At 43.6% G+C, this 20785-nt stretch overlaps 1 protein-coding gene across 2 annotated transcripts in view; it reads left to right on the top strand.

The window, feature by feature from the left end:
• The first annotated feature begins 4603 nt into the window (after positions 1-4603).
• Positions 4604-20785, top strand: part of stoml2 (stomatin (EPB72)-like 2) — a 35236-nt gene continuing 19054 nt past the window's right edge. Inside the window, exons 1-2 of one of the 2 annotated variants that reach the window (XM_078396471.1) lie at positions 4604-4699; positions 17825-17977. In XM_078396471.1, the coding sequence (XP_078252597.1) occupies positions 4661-4699; positions 17825-17977 (192 nt within the window). In that variant the 5' untranslated portion in view covers positions 4604-4660. The remainder of the gene's footprint in view (positions 4700-17824; positions 17978-20785) is intronic. The other variant, XM_078396480.1, reaches the window with a different exon arrangement.

The raw sequence follows: 20785 nt of genomic DNA, 5'->3' as shown, positions 1-20785 counted from the left end.
ATGGACCAACCACACTGATGCGACAGCCAAAAAGGCACAACAATGCCTTTACTTCCTGAGGAGACTGTGGTAATTCGACATGTCTCCCGTGACTCTTACAAACTTCTACAGATGCACCACAGAAAGCATACTGTTGGGCTGCATCACATCTTGGATTGGGAACAACTTTGCCCTAGACCACAGGAAATTACAGCGACTTGTAGATGCAGCCCAGTCCATCTCACCATTGACTCCATCTATATTTCACATTCCCTCAGAAAAAAGCAGCCAAGATAATCAAAGATTTGTCCCATCCCCGGTCGTTCCTTCTTCTCCCTGCCCCCGTCCAGCAGAAAGCACAAACGTTTGAAAGGGCACACCACCAGAACGGCTTCTTCACGTTATCAGGCTATTTAGATTTTGTCTAGGGAACTGATGAGCTACAATGTTGAAAAGGATGTTCTGTACTCTCCCCTTTGCTCTATCTATTGTACTTGAGTTTGATAATTGTATTTATGCATGGTATAACTGATTTGTTTAGATAGCATGCAAAACAAACCTTTTCACTGTATTTTGGTATATATGATAATAAACCTAAACATACATCAACCTGCTGGTGGCGTTGAAAACTATTCCCACCCAAGTGATGTTATAAAGTCATAAGGTCATAAATGATAGGGGTAGTATTAGGCCATTCGGCCCATCAAGTCTACTCCGCCATTCAATCATGGCTGAACTATCTCTCCCTCCTAACTACATTCTCCTGCCTTCTCCTCATAACCTCTTGACACCAGTACTAATCAAAAATCTACCTGTCTTTGCCTTAAAAATATCCACTGACTTGGCCTTTACAGCTTTCTGTGGCAAAGAATTCCACAGATTCACCTCCCTCTGATTAAATACATTTCTCCTCATCTCCTTCCTAAAAGAATGTCGTTTAATTTTAAGTCTATAACCTCTTGTCCTAGACTCTCCCACTAGTGGAAACATTCTCACCACATCCGCTCTATCCAAGCCTTTCACTATTCTGTATGTTTCAATGAGGTCCTCTCTCATTCTTCTATACTCCAGCGAGTACAGGCCCAGTGCCGACAAACGCTCATCATAGGTGAACCTACTTATTCCTGGGATTGTTCTTGTAAACCTCCTCTGGATCCTCTCCAGAGCCAGCACATCCTTTCTCAGATATGGTGCCTACAATTGCTCACAATATTCAAAATGCGGTCTTACCAGCGCCTGATAAAGCCTCAGCAATACATCCCTGTTTTTGTATACAAGCCCTCTTGAAATAAATGCAAGCATTGAGTTTGCTTTCTTTATTCGACTTGCAGATTAATTTTTTGAGCACAAGCACTCCCAAGTCCCTTTGCACCTCTGATTTCTGGGTTCTCTTCGTATTTAGAAAAGAGACATAGAAGCATAGAAAATAGGTGCAGGAGTAGGCCATTTGACCCTTCGAGCCAGCACCACCATTCATTATGATCAAGGCCGATCATCCAAAATCAGTACCCCGTTCCTGCTTTTTCCTCATATCCCTTGATTCTGTTAGCTCTAAGAGCAAAAACGAACTCTCTCTTTAAAACATCCAGCGAATTGGCCTCCACTGCCATCTTTGGCAGAGAATTCTACAGATTCACAACTCTGGGTAAAAAAGTTTTCCCTCATCTCAGTCGTAAATGGCCTAACCTTTATTCTTAAACTGTGACCCCTGGTTATGGACTCCCTCAACATGGGGACCATTTTTCCTGCATCTAGCTTGTCCAATCCCTTAAGAATTTTATATATTTCTATAAGATCCCCTCTCACCCTTCTAAATTCTAATAAATACAAGCCATCCCGGGAATTAACCTGGTGAACCTACGCTGCACTCCCTCGATAGCAAGAAAGTCCTTCCTCAAATTAGGAGACCAAAACTGCACACAATACTCCTAGTGTGGTCTCACCAGGGCCCTGTACATCTGCAGTAGGACCTCCTTGCTCCTAAACTCAAATCCTCTCGCAATGAAAGGCAACATGTCATTAGATTTCTTCTCTGCCTGCTCTATCTACATGAAATAGTTTACGCCTTTATTCCTACCACCAAAATGCATGACTCCACACTTTGCTACACTATATTCCATCTGCCACTTCACTACACACTCTCCCAACCTGTCCAAGTCCTTCTGCAGAGTCCCTAGTTTCTCTACACTACCTGCCCTTCCACCTATTTTCGTATCATCCGCAAACGGCCACAAAGCCTTCAATCCGCCTATTTTTGTATCATCCGCAAACTTGTCCACAAAGCCTTCAATCCCCTCATCCAAATTAATATACAAAGTGAAGAGTAGCGGCCCCAGCAACGACCCCTGCGGAACTCCGCTAGTCACTGGCTAGGGTTGCCAACTGTCCCATATTAGCCAGGACATCCCGTATTTTGGGCTAAATTGGTTTGTCCCATACGGGACCGCCCTTGCCCCGCATTTGGGCCTGGGGGGCGCTGTAGGCCCGGACAGTGTAGGTCCGAACAGTGTAGGTCCGGAGGCCGCTGTGGGTCCAGACAGTGTTGGCCCAGGGACCGCTGTAGGTCCAGACAGTGTAGGTCCGGAGGCCGCTGTAGGTCAGGACAATGTAGGCCCGGGGACGCTGTAGGTCCGGACAGTGTAGGTCCGGAGGCCCAGGCGCCGCCTAATGGAGGTTGCATAGCAACCTGCCTCCTGGCCCGGGCAGCCGCCATTTGTGGAGCGGGAGCATGTGGCCGCTGGCTGGGTGAGGTCACGTGAGGCGTGAGGCAGTGATGTCACCTTGTCTCTTATTTGTGAGTGAGATAGTTGGCACCCCTATCACTGGCAGCCAATCAGAAAAAGCCCCCTTTATTGCCACTCTTTGTCTTCTGCCATCCAGCCAACCTGCTTTCTCTGCTACTATCAGCTTCTTTGATACCGTGGGCTCTCATTTTCCTTAGCAGCCTCACATGTAGCACCTCATCAAAGGCTTTCTGAAAATCTAAGTAAACAACATCTACTGACTCTCCTTTGTCTGTCCTGCTATTTACTTCTTCAAAGAATTCCAGCAAATTTGTCCACCTATTTGTCAGCCTATTTTATCATGAACTTCTAAGTACTCCGTAACCTCATCCTTTAAAATGGACGTTAAAATCTTACCAACCATCAAAATCAGACTAACTGTTCTGGATCTGTGACCTGTCCGCTCTGTAGGGCAATTTGATTGACTATGCCAAATGTGGTGAAGCAGAAGGGTCATTAAGACGAGCCATTACTGAGGGCAAATTGAGATGTATTAACATGCTAGTGGGAAGAGAAGATTCACTCTTCTCACAGGCAGATGAGGGAGATTGGCATTATTATACACATTTTGGGAAATGGAGCAGAACACTACCACCCAATGTACAGTCTAGTTGCCACCTCATAACTAATCAGAAGCAAGAAAATGAATGATGTCACTTCTGGCAATATGTTCTCTCCATAATTATGTTTGTTTGGAGATCCCTGCCTCTGCTATTATTGGTTTGCCTCAGGTTACATTTCTCACCAGAGACCATTATGCAGAGCAGACCCATAATCTGAGCCACATTCCACCAGGTAGCGTTTATCAGATCTGCCACCACTCCTGGCATTTCTGCAGAGATTATTTGACTCAGGAACAGGCTCGTGATTACTTTTATCTTCCAATGAACAACATCTAGCTCAAGAGAACCTGATTTATGTTATTTACTTGCTTCCAACTAAACCAAAGCCTAGGTGTTCTAAATATGTCAATTTGATCTGTATTACATATTTATCTATTGATCAACATGTTCTTGCCCAACCCAGGCTTTGCAAAGGACTGTTTGTTCACTATATGTATTGCTTCACCTGATAGCTCTGTTACACAAACCAGGCCTTGTCGAGGCAGCAATACCCATTTGTCTTGTAATGCGTCTTCTATTTTAGGATATGCAATAGTCTTACATACGACCTTCCTGGGTCCAGATGAGCCCTTCACAGACAAATAACGCCATTAGGTGAACTGAACATTAATCAGAAAAATCAAGACCAGTCAAGTTACACCACTGTTGTATTGTAACGTCTAATTGTTTTGTAAATTAATCCAGTCAACCACTTTCATTCAACTCAAAAAGTTAACTCCACAAATGAGACATTTCCAATTGTGATGAACTAATGTTGAAGCTTAATCATATCACCTTTCACCAATAGCTGCCCACCCCATTAAACCAGCAATAGTTTTAAACAAATATGTTAATACAACCATACTTTTTATCTTTAGTGGTTTAAATTAGTATGCACGAGATTAATTATCCCATCCTGGGTATTCCAGTACAATCCATTCCCCTTTGGAAGTAGAAACAAGGAAATGTAGATGTTGGTCTACACAACAAAGTGCTGGAGCTCAGCGGGTCAGGCAGCAGCTCTGGAGAAGAGAACATGTCTGGGTCATCTGTCCATGTTCTCCAGAGATGCTGCCGAACCCGCTGGGTTACTCCAGCACTTTGTTGTCAACTTTTGTATGGTTCGGTAATTAGTAGGTGGAGAGTTCAAATTTGGAAAGACAAGGGGAAGGGAAGCTGATTGCTGCCGGAACTCTAATCACCGGTTCTGCGCTGCTTTCCGGACTCAATAGTTTGTTGCACGTTTGGCCGGAGTTCCGTTCCTTCTGCCCACCGCCGCTGCTCGCCGTCGCCGGGATGTTGCGCTCACTGATCCGGGGACGGGCATTGCTACAGGTAACCACGGCAACGCGGCCCGGGCAACGTTCCAGTGGCCACGCGAACAAAGAGACCCCGGGCATGGAACCCGCGCAAGCCGCCTCACGTGGCTCCCTCGCCCTTGCCTCCTCCTGCAGCCCCAAGCATTCTCTTCGCAGCCTCATCCTCTTCCCATCCCCACCTACTGTCTCCCCGCACTCATACCCCACTTATCCCACCCACCCTTCGTCCAACACACACCCCTCCACCTTCTGCACCCACATCCTCCTTCCACTCCCCCCCAACACCAATGCCCCCCCCAACACCAACGCCCCCTCCTCATTCCGCACCTACACCCACCCACCTTCCCCCTCCCGCATCCACACCCACCTTCCCATGCCCACATCCCCTCCCGCACCCTTCTCCCCGCATCTCACCCTTCTCCCCGTACCCCCTCCCTTCTCCCCGTACCCCCTCCCTTCTCCCCGTACCCTCTCCCCTTCCCACTACTGCACCCATATCCTCCTGCACCCCTCACCCTATCCTGCTGTCCGTGCCATAAACTAAAACACGGGTTAATACAACTCAGCAAGGTGGGTGGATTCTTCTTCAACTTGGGGGATGAAGATGTATCTTCAGTTTCATTCAATCACGGACCACTGATGAGCAAAAATCAGAATATGTTTACTTATAGTGCGAATGCAATAATTTTGCACGATGGTCTGCATTTTGTCTTGACTTTAAAAGTTTTCAGTCTTGCAACTCTTGTAATTGTTTTGATCGTCGATTGCCTTTACTTTGTGTTTGCAATAACAATAAACTTCAGTGGCATAAAATTTAGTGAAAATTGAAGTGATGCAGAAAAATGGGGAAGTACAATGTGGAATAATGTTCGAAATCTTAGAAATAACACTGTTGCAGGCTTCCATGCCATCTCTTCCTACAAGCCAAAACCAACGGGCGGCTCAAATGACAGCAAGGCATCACTCCCGGACGAGCTCATGCGTTCCCTCACTTCGAAAGGGAGAACACCGATGGCCTGATCAGACCCCCATAGTATTACCCCGATGGTAATGTGATCTCAGTTACTGAGGCCAACGTAAGAAGATCCTTAATGAGGGTAAACCCTCATAAAGCTTCTGGCCTGATGGTGTACTTGGCCGCGTTCTTAAAATCAGCCCGGATCGCCTGGCTGGAGTTTTTTCGGACATCTTCAATCTTCCATACTAAGCTCCCACTTGCTTTAAAAGAGCATCAATAATACCGATGCCCAAGACACACCTCAATGACTACTGACCCGTGGCACTAATATCCATGGTGATTAAGTACTTTGAGAGGTTGTTTATGACGCATATTAGCTCCTACCGTAGCAAGGACCTGAACCCGCTACCATTTGCCTGGCGTCACAATAGTTCAGAGTGTGCGATTTTGCTGGCTCTCCATTCTGCACTGGACCACTTGGTCAGTAAGAACACGTACGTCTTCCTCTGATTCATTGACCTCAGCTTGGCATTCAACAGCATTGTCTCCACTAAATGGTGTCAGACTCGAGGAACTGGATCTCTGCTCATCCTTATGCAACCGAACCCTCGACAGACTACAATCAATACAAATTGGCAACAGCACTTCCTCCTCTAACCGTCAGCACAGGAAAATCTTAGTGTGTGTTCAGTCTTTTTGTTCTACTCGCTCTATACCTGGGACGTAGCCAGACAGAGTTCCAACACCACCTGTAAATTCTCAATGATATCAAAGTTGCTAAATGTATTACGGGGTAATGATGAATATAGGGGGGTGATCAATCGACTGATTGAATGGTGCCAGAACAGCAGTGCTGCTCTCAACATCAGCAAGACCAAGGAGCTGATTGTTGAGTTTAGAAGAGGAAAGCCGAAGAAGCTGTCTTTATTGATGATGATGAAGAGATTGGTTGGATTATGGCCTAGTTCAGCAACTTGAACACCCAGGATCTAAAGGAGATTATAGAGAGTGGTAGATCAAAGGGATCTAAAGGAAGCTCTGCCTCAAAAATGCAGCCAGTATCATCAAAGATCCACACCGCCCTGGCCAAGCTTTCCTTCTACCGTCGGGAACAGGTGCAGAAGCCTGAAAACCATGACCAACAGGTTCAAGAATAGCTTCATGCCAGGTTTAATTTATTTAATTTTTGCATTGCAGTATTTTGCATATTTTGATGGATCATTGTAGCTTAAGGTTATATATTTGATGAAATTGGGTGCTAGATTTCAGCTTGGTAATACTTTTAAGAAGAACCAGTGAATTCTCTTCCCTCACACCCTCAAATATTTCCTTCTCCCTGGAACAAAGCAGTCTTGTTGCTAACCCAGCAGGCTTATGCAGTATCTAAACCACAAAAGGAAAGCTCTAGAAGTATTCCGCGTGTCAAGCAATGCCATTGAGGCGAGAAACAGAATGGACATTTTAGGTCAAGGGCTGCTCGTTAGAATTGGATAAGTAAGAAATTAAGCATGTTTTAAGTTGCAGGAAATGGGTGGAGAACAAAACTTAAAGCAACATGTTTTAAGTTGCAGGAAATGGGTGGAGAACAAAGGGAAAGTTTGCTTTCGGTGCAGACCAAAATTACTTCAAAACCTGCCACTGTTTGTCCTGAAGGCAGAGATTTAGCACCCTCACCGGCACAAAGGGATTGGGCTGCAAGAGTACACTTGGAACCCCCTCCACCAGGTTGTGGATTAATTAGTTTTCCTTGCTGGTCTTTTTGAGGAAGTAAGGGACTGCATGAAACTTAACAATCAACAATCTCTTGAGGATCTGAACGAGGATATGATAGATCAAGGTCACACTAAAATGGATGAAAAGGAGGTTGCCATTCACCCCCCCTCCAGCTTCATGTTCGAAGGAAGCCATGGCTGCACAGTGGACAACTCAGTGTGTGCTGTACCTGGGTCAAACTTGGATATGTGCACTACCATCATCTGTATAATATGCATTGAGGCCAAGTGATGCAATAAGATACACACCACTTCAACAGAGTTTGCCCAAACAGTCTTCTGGTAATGAGGGAAGGGAAAAGAAAACCGCCTGCCACCAACTCCAGGATACAGCAGACAGCCATATCTTCAGCCGCTCTTCATCTGATGACAAAGCAAGACCATGAAGTCGGCACCACCATCAGGAGTGGTGAAATGGAATTGAAATCACGATCCAGCCAAGTGTTGTGAGGGGAGGGATGAGCCCAGTCAACCTCGGCTCAAGGGAACCTGGAGTATGGGAGTCTCCTCCGTCCTTGAACATTGGGAATCTGGGTGCAATGTTGTGCGGTATGACTTTACATCTTTACAGCTCAAATTTGCAATACAAGAGATATGAATTTTGCATTTATTAATGTCTGCTCTATGTCTGGTAATATCTTGGCAGGTTCAAGGTAGAGTCGAGAATGTTTGTCATAATATGTCCCAGATAGAGCAATGAACTTACTTGCAGCAGCACAACAGAATATGTAAACATAATACTCTAAACAATATAATAAATGAGGGGGAAAAAAATCAGTATGTATGTATGTCTTTATAAATACAGGCGCACGCACAAAAACAAACGATAATGTGTGAGTGGTAATCCATCTATTTCCCGTCATGAATGCTGCCTGACCCACTGAGTTTCTTCAGCAGTTTGTTTTGTGGATATTTTTTTTTAATCCACAGGAATGGGTTGCATGTGCAGGGATTTAGATTTCTGGACCTCTGGGATCTCTTCTGGGCTAGGGGTGACTTGTACAAAAGGGACGGGTTACATCTTAACAGCAGGGGGACAAACATTCTGGCAGGCAGGTTTGCTAGTGTGACACCTGTGGCTTTAAACTAAGTAGTGGGGGGGAGGGGTTGACAAATTGTGAATATGAAGATGAGGTAAAAAAAAAGGGAATACAGGAGATATTGCAAAAGACTCTCGGAAGAATGGGAACAGAAGTTCTAGAGGGGAAAAGAAATTAAGGGCAGGGCCAATTGTGACCGATGTGAGAGGGGAGGTGAATACAGAAGTTAAAGTGTTGTACTTAAATGCGCGTAGTATAAAAAATAAAGTGGATGAGCTTGAGGCTCAGTTAGTCATGGGCAAGTATGATGTTGTAGGGATCACTGAGACATGGCTACAAGAGGACCAGGGCTGGGAACTGAATATTCAGGGGTACACAACGTATAGAAAAGACAGACAGGTGGGCAGAGGGGTGGGGTTGCTCTGATGGTAAGGAATGATATTCATTCCCTTGCAAGGGGTGACATAGAATCAGGAGATGTTGAATCAGTATGGATAGAAATGAGAAATTGTAAGGGTAAAAAGACCCTAATGGGAGTTATCTATAGGCCCCCAAACAGTAGCCTCGACATAGGGTGCAAGTTGAATCAGGAGATAAAATTGGCGTGTCAAAAATGTAATGCTACGGTGGTTATGGGAGATTTCAACATGCAGGTAGACTGGGAAAATCAGGTTGGAAATGGACCCCAGGAAAGAGAGTTTGTAGAGTGCCTTCGAGATGGATTCTTAGAACAGCTTGTACTGGAGCCTACCAGGGAGAAGGCAATTCTGGATTTAGTGTTGTGTAATGATCCTGATCTGATAAGGGGACTAGAGGTAAAAGAGCCATTAGGAGGCAGTGATCACAACATGATAAGTTTTACTCTGCAAATGGAAAGGCAGAAGGGAAAATCGGAAGTGTCGGTATTACAGTATAGCAAAGGGGATTACGGAGGCATGAGGCAGGAGCTGGCCAAAATTGACTGGAAGGAGGCCCTAGCAGGGAAGACGGTAGAACAGCAATGGCAGGTATTCCTGGGAATAATGCAGAGGTTGCAGGATCAATTTATTCCAAAGAGGCGGAAAGACTCTAAGGGGAGTAAGAGACACCTGTGGCTGACAAGGGAAGTCAGGGACAGCATAAAAATTAAGGAGAGGAAGTATAACATGGCAAAGAAGAGTGGGAAGACAGAGGATTGGGACTCTTTTAAAGAGCAACAAAAGTTAACTAAAAAGGCAATACGGGGAGAAAAGATGAGGTACGAGGGTAAACTAGCCAATAATATAAAGGAGGATAGCAAAAGTTTTTTTAGGTACGTGAAGAGGAAAAAAATAGTCAAGGCAAATGTGGGTCCCTTGAAGACAGAAACAGGGGAATTTATTATGGGGAACAAAGAAATGGCAGACGAGTTAAACCGTTACTTTGGATCTGTCTTCACTGAGGAAGATACACACAATCTCCCAAATGTTCTAGGGGTCGGAGAACCTAGGGTGATGGAGGAACTGAAGGAAATCCACATTAGGCAGGAAATGGTTTTGGGTAGACTGATGGGACTGAAGGCTGATAAATCCCCAGGGCCTGATGGTCTGCATCCCAGGGTACTTAAGGAGGTGGCTCTAGAAATAGTGGAAGCATTGGAGATCATTTTTCAATGTTCTATAGATTCAGGATCAGTTCCGGTGGATTGGAGAATAGCAAATGTTACCCCACTTTTTAAGAAAGGAGGGAGAGAGAAAACGGGTAATTATAGACCAGTTAGTCTGACATCAGTGGTGGGGAAGATGCTGGAGTCAATTATAAAAGACGAAATTGCTGAGCATTTGGATAGCAGTAACGGGATCATTCCGAGTCAGCATGGATTTACGAAGGGGAAATCATGCTTGACAAATCTACTGGAATTTTTTGAGGATGTAACTAGGAAAATTGACAAGGGAGAGTCAGTGGATGTGGTGTACCTCGACTTTCAGAAAGCCTTCGACAAGGTCCCACATAGGAGATTAGTGGGCAAAATTAGGGCACATGGTATTGGGGGTAGGGTACTGACATGGATAGAAAATTGGTTGACAGACAGAAAGCAAAGAGTGGGGATAAATGGGTCCCTTTCGGAATGGGAGGCAGTGACCAGTGGGGTACCGCAAGGTTCGGTGCTGGGACCCCAGCTATTTACGATATACATTAATGACTTAGACGAAGGGATTAAAAGTACCATTAGCAAATTTGCAGATGATACTAAGCTGGGGGGTAGTGTGAATTGTGAGGAAGATGCAATAAGGCTGCAGGGTGACTTGGACAGGTTGTGTGAGTGGGCGGATACATGGCAGATGCAGTTTAATGTAGATAAGTGTGAGGTTATTCACTTTGGAAGTAAGAATAGAAAGGCAGATTATTATCTGAATGGTGTCAAGTTAGGAGGAGGGGGAGTTCAACGAGATCTGGGTGTCCTTGTGCATCAGTCAATGAAAGGAAGCATGCAGGTACAGCAGGCAGTGAAGAAAGCCAATGGAATGTTGGCCTTCGTAACAAGAGGAGTTGAGTATAGGAGCAAAGAGGTCCTTCTACAGTTGTACCGGGCCCTGGTGAGACCGCACCTGGAGTACTGTGTGCAGTTTTGGTCTCCAAATTTGAGGAAGGATATTCTTGCTATGGAGGGCGTGCATCGTAGGTTCACTAGGTTAATTCCCGGAATGGCGGGACTGTCGTATGTTGAAAGGCTGGAGCGATTGGGCTTGTATACACTGGAATTTAGAAGGATGAGGGGGGATCTTATTGAAACATATAAGATAATTAGGGGATTGGACACATTAGAGGCAGGAAACATGTTCCCAATGTTGGGGGAGTCCAGAACAAGGGGCCACAGTTTAAGAATAAGGGGTAGGCCATTTAGAACGGAGATGAGGAAGAACTTTTTCAGTCAGAGAGTGGTGAAGGTGTGGAATTCTCTGCCTCAGAAGGCAGTGGAGGCCAGTTCGTTGGATGCTTTCAAGAGAGAGCTGGATAGAGCTCTTAAGGATAGCGGAGTGAGGGGGTATGGGGAGAAGGCAGGAACGGGGTACTGATTGAGAGTGATCAGCCATGATCGCATTGAATGGCGGTGCTGGCTCGAAGGGCTGAATGGCCTACTCCTGCACCTATTGTCTATTGTCTATTGTTTGAATTCACTTCCTTTAATCTAGCTCTCCACACATCATTGGGTCCTTTAGTGATCTTAAGAAAAACAAAATCTAATTCCATTTTTCTGATGTTTCTGTTTTAAATTTTCACTTGTCCTTTTTCAAATACGGTTGCTGACTTGGCAGCTTTTCCTGGATCTGATTTTTGAGATATGAGTCTCATTTTATGTCTGAGATCCCATTTGGAAGAGAAAGCTTGTCAAATCTCTCCTGCTGATAAACCGGGACAATGGATTTTCTAGTACACTGCAGGTAAAGAAATATGAGGAAATAAAATCAGTCTAATTCATTAGCATTTTTGTTCATAAAACTTTTTCCATATTCTTTCCAAGAAACAAAGTTTTTCAATTCGCACTAGTAATAGAGAACAACTTTGTACTGCTTTATAGAATGCTGGATATTGGGCCCTGCAATTTCTCTCCCTGTAACTCCCTTTTGCCAAATTACGCCAGAATGTGACTTTATTTACCCATGATAGGGGGAATGAACAGTAAATAATTTATTGTGAAATATACACTGGTAAATTTTATTGGAAACGCCAGCTTTAATGTGTTCAAAATGAACCATGTCTGGAGCATGCTGATTGATTCAGAAGGTTGATTTGTTATTTGGCCTACTGCAGTAGAAGAGAGAGTCACGAGTGTTTAATTGTCATATGTACCAAATCGAACCAATGAAATTCTTACTTGCAGCACCACAACAGGTTTGTAAACACAATACTCAATTGATAACATAATAAACAAAAAATAAGTTTGATAAGTAACAGTGCAAAACAAAACAAAGCCCGAACTTCCCTGTCCCTGTTAGATTCCTGGCATGGCCCAGACATTTCTTTTTGGGGATTTAAAACATCATTGATTTCTCTGGAAATCTCAGCCTGGCGATTTGAAGCCAGATGGGAGGTTTCTTTGATTATTTTGCTTCATGAAATATTTTTAAGTGTTCTAACGTTTTAAAAAATATTTGAATTATTTACGTCAATTTTATGGTGATTCAAATCTCAGGCACTTTTTAAAACAATGAAACTCGACGATAGCTATGACAAGCCAAAGCAGTGGCTTCGGCTGCACAAAGCTGCCTGCCGTCCTGTTGTAGCTCGGGCTCATTGCCTGTTTGAAGGGTTGGTGTATTAGTCCCTCTGCATCCATTATGAGCGAGTGCTGCTCTGCGTCAGGCCAGGAACAGCAGTTCTGGCTGGTGAGACTGGCCCGACACAATCTTCCCATGTTCATGCACAAAATAATAAACCACTTGCGTTTTTCTTTTGAAACCTAGACAAAATGGATGAAAGTAGTGTTCGGAATCCAGCTCTGCTTTAACGCTGCCTGGCAGAATTTTTTTTGGAGAACCAAGTCCTTTGTGTTATTGAGCTGTCTGCCTCTGGGACTCTGACTATTCAGTGGTTCTCTCCCCTTCTCGGTTCTCAGACACCATTGTCAATCATATTCATAGGCTGAACGGTGCCTTGTTGTTTGATCTGTGCTAGTGTGACATTGGGTCACCTCTAAAGCAGTACCGAGACAAAACCAGTCGGTTGCTGAGGTCTCATAATTACAAATAGCCAGTGCACCAAGTGCCAAATAAGAATCTAACCTCTGTTGCGAAAAGCTTTGCAGTTGTGTGTATTGTCTGTAAGCCATTAAACACTAAGACCTTAAGCAAGGCATTGTGTTGTAGGCCATAAAAATAACACTTTTCTGGATTTCTGTCTGCCTTCTGTTGGGATGATAGATTTTATTCTTCAGAAATATGTTTTTACAATCAAGTGTTAACGACTTGAATGATGCTTTTTAGTCGCACAAACTTGAATAATTTATCAGGGCCTGGAAGTACTTTTTTGTTGCAGCCAAAAATCCCATGACAAGGTTGCAGATGAGATTTACTGAGAAACTTGAGATCGGAAGTTTCATTTATGAGGAAGGAGTTGAGAAATTAGAAAATAAAAAACAAGATTAATAAAATTACTTAAAATTTGGATCAATTTTGATGAGATGTTTGGGGAATAATATTTCCAAGAGTTATTAATTATATGGTAAAACCTCAAATTAATTAAATTACAGGAATTCTGTTTCGGACTGCACATTTAGAATGTGAAACCTTGACAAAGGCACAAAGCATAACATGATTTAAAGTGGAACAGATAAATATTTGAATAAGTTAACAACTTCAAAGAAAAGAGCAAGCAAAGTATCTGAACTCTTTCCGTTGGTCAGCTCGATTATATTGGGTTAATTTGTTTCCTTGTGTATGATAGTTTTTTTGGCTTAACAGTTTCTGTGGATCACATTTAAAAAAACTTTTAATAATAATAATAATAATAATAATAATAATAATAATAATAAATGTTATTAAGCAGATTCATGGTCCATTAGAATACACATACAGTACACGGTATATACATATAAAATTAAATTAAATTAGAAAAGGCAACAATACCAATGTTTCCACATAGGTGACAGGTATCTCACGGCACTGAAACCAGGATTTACCAGCAGCACAATGATGGAATTCTGAGAACCATTCAATCGGCATATAAATTTAAACATGAGATTCCTCAACAGGGCATGAAACGTATTGACTCCTGCACTACAAAACAGTTCACTTGCACTGCACCACCTTGGCTTTCTAAGCAATATGCGCATGCAGTCATTATAGGCAACCTTAAGTTTATGGATGCTTGACTTATTAAACTTTATCCACAAAGGAGCAGTGTAAAGAGGAGTACAGTACGCTCTAAACAGGTTTATCTTGACATTTCCTGAGCACCAGTGGAATTTCCTAACCAACATGTTAGCTTGTGCATACAACATGCGGCGCTGTCTATACATGTCCTCATCATCAGACATTTGATCTGTGATGACATGTCCCAGATACTTAGCTTTACAGCAGACAGATAGAACCAGCCCTGACAGGTAAAATGATGGGAAGACTAGATCTTTGTCCCCTTTTACTTTACAAATCATGACAACGCTCTTTTTAGTATTGTATTTCATGTCAAATTGGACACCATACTCAGAGCATATATTCAACATCTGCTGAAACCCAGCACTGCTAGGAGAAAAAACCGCCAGATCATCGGCATACATAAGATGGTTTACCAGGGTGTTACCAATCATACATCCTGTTTTACAGCCTCTAAGCTGGTCAGATAAATCATTCATGTACACATTAAAGAGGGCTGGTGAAAGTAGCCCCCCCTGGCGAACCCCATTACCAACACCAAATGGTACAGAGACTGCATTACCCCATTTGACCTGCATGCTCTGGTTGGCGTACCAATATGCCAGGACCCTAATTATACTGTTAGGCACTCCTCTTTGACTCAGTTTTTGGAACAGCTTATGATGGTTGACTCGATCAAAAGCTTTAGAGGCATCAATAAAACCAATTAAAACAGAGGAATTCTGCCTTCTATACATTTCAACCATTTCCTTCAGGGCATAGATACATAAATCAGTACCATGCTTAGCCTTGAAGCCAAACTGGTTGTCTGTAGTACCCAAATAAAAACATAATCTATCTAATAAAATTCTTTCCAGGACTTTGGATAACACACTGGCTAGAGCAATCGGTCTGTAATTATCCAAGCTCCCCACCTTGCCCGCTTTGTCCTTGATGACAGGCACCAGAGTAACGGACAACATGGAGTAACAGACCATGATTCATAAGGCCAGTAAAACAGATTGCAAGAAGGGCAGCAACCCTCGGGCTTGCAAGTTTGAGGTGCTCTGCAGTGATCTGATCTAAGCCGCTAGCTTTGTTATCAGCTAGCTGTGTGATTGCTTGATAGACCTTATTGGCTGTGATTCCCATTTTGTCACTGTTGGCAATGTTGCCCACTTTGTAGGGATCACTTTTAATACAATTGAATAGCTCAGAGTAATGTTGCCTCCACAAATCAGCTATGTTGTCGGCTCCTGAGACTCCTTCTATGGTACATGGTAACGATGTACTGCCTCTGTTCAGAGCTCTCACCTCCTTCCAGAAGCCAGTAACATCGTTACCAAGGAGCTTATCAGCCATAGAGTCTGCTCTCATTAATTGTTCGTGTTTGCTGATATAACGAACTGCATATTTGTACCGAGCATTACTAAGCTTTTTGTGATCCAGGACAGGCCCCTCTCTGGGCCTACCTGCCAGGACCCAAGCCTTTCGAACTCCTTCCATCGGGCAGACGATACAAGGCCTTCTATGCCCGCACCTCCAGACTCAGGAACAGCTTCATCCCCAGGGCCATAGCTGCTATGAACCGGTCCTGCTGAGCCGGATGGCCACAACGCATAGATCAACTTGCACTTTACCCTGTCCAAAACTGTTACAACTGTTCGTTTCGTTGGGTTGCTGCTGTCTAAATTACCTAAATTAGTGCATCGTATGGGAGGCGCATTCCCAATCTCGTTGTACCCCTGGGTACAATGACAATAAAGATATATTGTATTGTATTGTATTGTATTAAAGGCATCCTTAGCTTCAGCATGATGAGCAGCCACATGTTTATTCCACCCTGGCATAATGCTGTGTCTTTTATCAGAGTGAGTAAAGCATGGCCTACTAGCTTCATACACAGCACCCACAATACAATTATACATAGCACAGAGGTCCCTACAGTGAGCGCTGTTATTACAATTCACATCAGTACACATAATCGCATCTCTGGGTAGATATACATTACTTAGAAGGACATCAGTTCTCCCATAGTATAACATCACATCCTCATCTGAGAGCTTAGACCACAGGCACTATTAACCTCCTGAGACATCTCCGGGAGACTGCCCCAATCGAGTGCCATAACAAAAGGAATATGATCAGACATAGATGCCTCATACACAATCTCCATAGATCTTAGAATATCATGAGCATCAGCAGTGCTAATGCAGTGGTCAAGCCATGATGTAGAGTGCCAGGCCTCACTTATGTAAGAATAACTATCTGCAGGTAGGAGCTTTTGGCTGGATAATATAAGAGTGTAATCGACACAAAACTGCAGCATATGCTTTGCAAACAAGGAACTTTTGTCTGATAGGTCAGCATTCATGTCACCCACTACATAGATCCTTGTGGAATGATTAATATTTGCATGATATCACAAAGTATGCTCGTATAACGAAATGCTTGGAGCATACAAAATTGCAGATGCTGAAAATCTGAAATAAATCTCAAATGACAATAGACAATAGGTGCAGGAGTAGGCCATTCGGCCCTCCGAGCCAGCACCACCATTCAATGTGATCATGGCTAATCATTCTCAATCAGTACCCCGTTCCTGCCTTCTCCCCATACCCCCTGACTCTGCTATCCTTAAGAGCTCTATCTAGCTCTCTCTTGAAAGCATTCAGAGAATTGGCCTCCACTGCCTTCTGAGGCAGAGAATTCCACAGATTTACAACTCTCTGACTGAAAATGTTTTTCCTCATCTCTGTTCTAAATGGCCTGCCCCCTTAATTCTTAAACTGTGGCCCCTGGTTCTGGACTCCCCCAACATTGGGAAAATGTTTCCTGCCTCTAACGTGTCCAACCCCTTAATAATCTTATATGTTTCAATAAGATCCCCTCTCATCCGTCTAAATTCTAGTGTATACAAACCTAGACGCTCCAGTCTTTCAACATACGACAGTCCCGCCATTCCGGGAATTAATCTAGTAAACTTGCGCTGCACGCCCTCATTAGCAAGAATATCCTTCCTCAAATTTGGAGACCAAAACTGCACACAGTGCTCCAGGTGCGGTCTCACTAGGGCCCTGTACAACTGCAGAAGGACCTCTTTGCTCCTATACTCAACTCCTCTTGTTATGAAGGCCAAAATTCCAAAAATTCCAATGGGCTTGTGAGCTGGAGTGAATGGGAGAGGCTGTATAGGCTGGGACTTGTTTCTTTGGAGCACTGGAGGGTAATTGAGCTTATTGAGTTTATGCTGGGTGCTCCAGGTTCGTCTCCCATCCCAAAAGCATACAATAAAAACATCACCCCATCATATGTGCAAAGAACCAAAGGGGAGGTGATGAGTTTGAAAAAGAATAAATTGCAGATCTGCTGGGAAATAAGGAGGGGGGTATGGGACATACAGGACTGCTATGCCAGGAGCAGCACAGACTCAATGGGCTGAATGGCTGGTATTATAAAGTCATCTTTGCTCTTTGTAGTTCTCCTAATCAAAAGAAGATTTGCTTCAACAAGAATACCCTTCAACAAATTGCTAATTTTCGGCTTTCATTTTTATTCTAGCAATCCAGAAGAGGAATACCTCAGGTGTGGTTAGTAGCAGCACAGCACCGATGGGCTTCAAACCTACCCATGAACACACTTGTACTCTTTGTTCCACAGCAGGAAGCTTGGGTAGTAGAACGAATGGGTCGTTTTCACAGAATACTCAATCCTGTAAGTAAATGTCACTGTCTGATTCAAGTAGACATGACGATGGTTCACTATTGCTCTGTTAGAGTAGTTCTGATTTCTTTGTATTGTATCTATTTCCATTTCACTCTTGGTAATTATTTACAGAGCTTAGTGCCTTGGTGATCAAAATGTTTTAAATGTGTGTAATAATGAAAAAAAAACTCAGTCATGGCAATTTGTCCAAGCAGCTAGACTCAGCAGTCTGTAACAGATGTTCTCATCACCTGTTCCAACATGCTGGTCAATATTACAGAGATTAGAGGCATTAAAAGATGTCATTCTTCGATATGCAGAGAGCTTGCGGGACCCGAGAATGATTTGCTAAAAAGATTATGTATTTCTAAATAGCATTAAAATATTTATCAACATTTTGTTTTCTGATGGGGTTGCAGGAATATTTTGTAATGGAAGTTTTTCGTTCATGACTTCCTGAACATAATGATCCCCTTTTAATAGCATTCATTTTATTCGTGATGAGCCTTTGATGATTAATTTGTTGAACTTGACAATTGTAATCAAGGTAGCCCAGTCCATTGCACAGACCGGACCACCCACCATTGACCATCTACACTTCACGCTGCCTCAGAAAAGCAGACAACATAAGAAAGCTATCAATTAATAAACGTCAATGGAATAATCTGATTGGTGTTAGTTTAGGTTACTTTTTCATGGTTTGATTAGTTATAAGACTCCCGCTAAACCGCTACTTTCAAAATTAGGATTGGTCACTATTAAATTTCAAACCTGAAGTAACTTATTTTCTTCACAAAATATGAAAACTCGAGCAAATTATTGGAAGTTTTTTTACTTCTGTTTTAAACATCAGTTAGGTTCAACAGGGACATTCTTTTGTTACCTTTTTCATTACCTTTTATTATTGTCACATGTATGAGGTACAGTGAAAAGCTTCATTTTGTATGCTGTTCACACAGATCAGATTTACCATACATAGATACAATCAGTTCAAACTCGTACATGATGGATAGAGCCAAGGGGAAGATAGAGAGTGCAGAATATAGTTCTCAGCATTATAGCACATCAGTTCCTTAAACAAAGTCCAATGTCCTCATTGAGATAGGGGTGAATTAAACCGTATCCTAAATGTATGGAAGGGCCGTTAAGTAGCCTGATAAGGTTGGGGATAAAGCTGCTCCCGAGTCTGGTGTTGTGCGCTTTCAAGCTTCAGTGCCTTCTACCAGACGGGAGTAGGGAAAAGAAAAATGACTAGGGTGGGTTAAGTCTTAGATTATGTTGGCTGTTTTTCTGAGGCAGCATGAAGTATAGATGGAATCAATGTTGGGTGGTTCGGTCGGTGTGATGGACTGGGCTACATCCTACAAGTTTCTGCAATTTCCCGGGGTTTTGGGCAGAGCTATTCCCAAACCAAGTTGTGATGCAATCTGACAGTGTGCTTTATGTGGTACATCCATATAAATCCATCCAGTTGAAGTTTGTAAGAGTCACTGAAGACATGCTAAATTTCCTCAGTCTCCTCAGGAAGTAGAGCCATTAGTGTGCCTTTGTGGCTGTCACATCAACATGGTTGGTCCACAATAAATCATTGGGGATATTAATGCCAAGTAACTTGAAGCTCCCAACAATTTCCACATCTGCACCGTTGGTGCTGACTGGAGCACGTACTCCACCATGCTTCCTGAAGTCAAAAACAAGCTCCCTCTTGCTGACATTAAGGGAGAGGTTATTGTCCTGACATCATGTCACTCAGTTCTCTATCTCCTTCCTGTACTCCGTCTCGACACTGTTCGAGATTTGGCCCATCACAGCGGTATCATCTGCAAACTTGTTGATGGAGTTAGAGCTAAATTTGGCTGGACATTCGTGAGTGTAAAAGGAGTACAGTTGATTATGGTGTTGTTGATGGTGAGTGGGGGGAGGGGAGGGGGATCTCTTCGAAAGTCTACAATTAGTTCCACTGTCGTGATAGCATTGAGCTCCAGGTTGTTGTGATGGCACCAGGACGCCAGCTGTGTCACTTCCCCTCTGTAGGGAGATTCCTCCCCATCCTGGATCAGTCCAATCAGGGTAGTGCCATCCGCAAACTTGAGGAGCTTGACAGAGGAGTCTGTGGAGGTGCAGTCGTTGGTGTAGAGAGAGTAAAGGAGAAGGGAGAGTAAGCAGCCTTGCGGAGATCCTATGCTGAGGGTCTGCAGGTCCGAGATGTGCTTTCCCAGCCTCGCATGCTGCTTCCTGTCCGTCAGGAAGTTGATGATCCACTGACAGAGGGGTTCAGGCACAGTCAGCTGGGAGAGTTTGTAGTGTAGCAGCTCTGGCACAATGGTGTTAAATGCAGAGCTAAAGTCCACAAACAGAATCCTGGCATAGGTCTCCTTGTGGTCTAGGTGCTGGAGGATGAAGTGCAGGCCTAGATTGACTGCGTCGTCCACCGATCTATTGGCCCTGTATGCAAACTGCATGGGGTCCAGCAGGGGATTTGTAATGTTTTTTCAGCTGGGCCAGCACAAGTCTTTCAAAGGTCTTCATGACTACAGAGGTAAGTGTGACAGGCCTGTAGTCATTAAGACCAGTGATCCTTGTCTTTTTGGGTACAGGGACAATAGTGGAGACCTTGAAGCAGGCAGGGACAGTGCAGGTTTGCAGGGACTGTTTGAAAATGTCTGCCAGAAAATTTCTGCCAGTTGTTCGCCACAGAGCTTGAGGGTAGAGGGGGAAACATTGTCCGGTCCTGGATATTTCCGGCTTTTCTGTTTTCTGAATAGCCTCTCCACCTCCGCAATTTATATTGTTAAACTGGAGTTATTCTGTGAGGGT

The sequence above is a fragment of the Rhinoraja longicauda genome, chromosome 1 (assembly GCF_053455715.1).
Source record: "Rhinoraja longicauda isolate Sanriku21f chromosome 1, sRhiLon1.1, whole genome shotgun sequence".
In the NCBI taxonomy this organism is placed as follows: domain Eukaryota; kingdom Metazoa; phylum Chordata; class Chondrichthyes; order Rajiformes; family Arhynchobatidae; genus Rhinoraja; species Rhinoraja longicauda.
The sequence above is the reverse complement of the archived record's forward strand: the minus strand, read 5'-3'. Positions and strand labels throughout refer to the sequence as shown.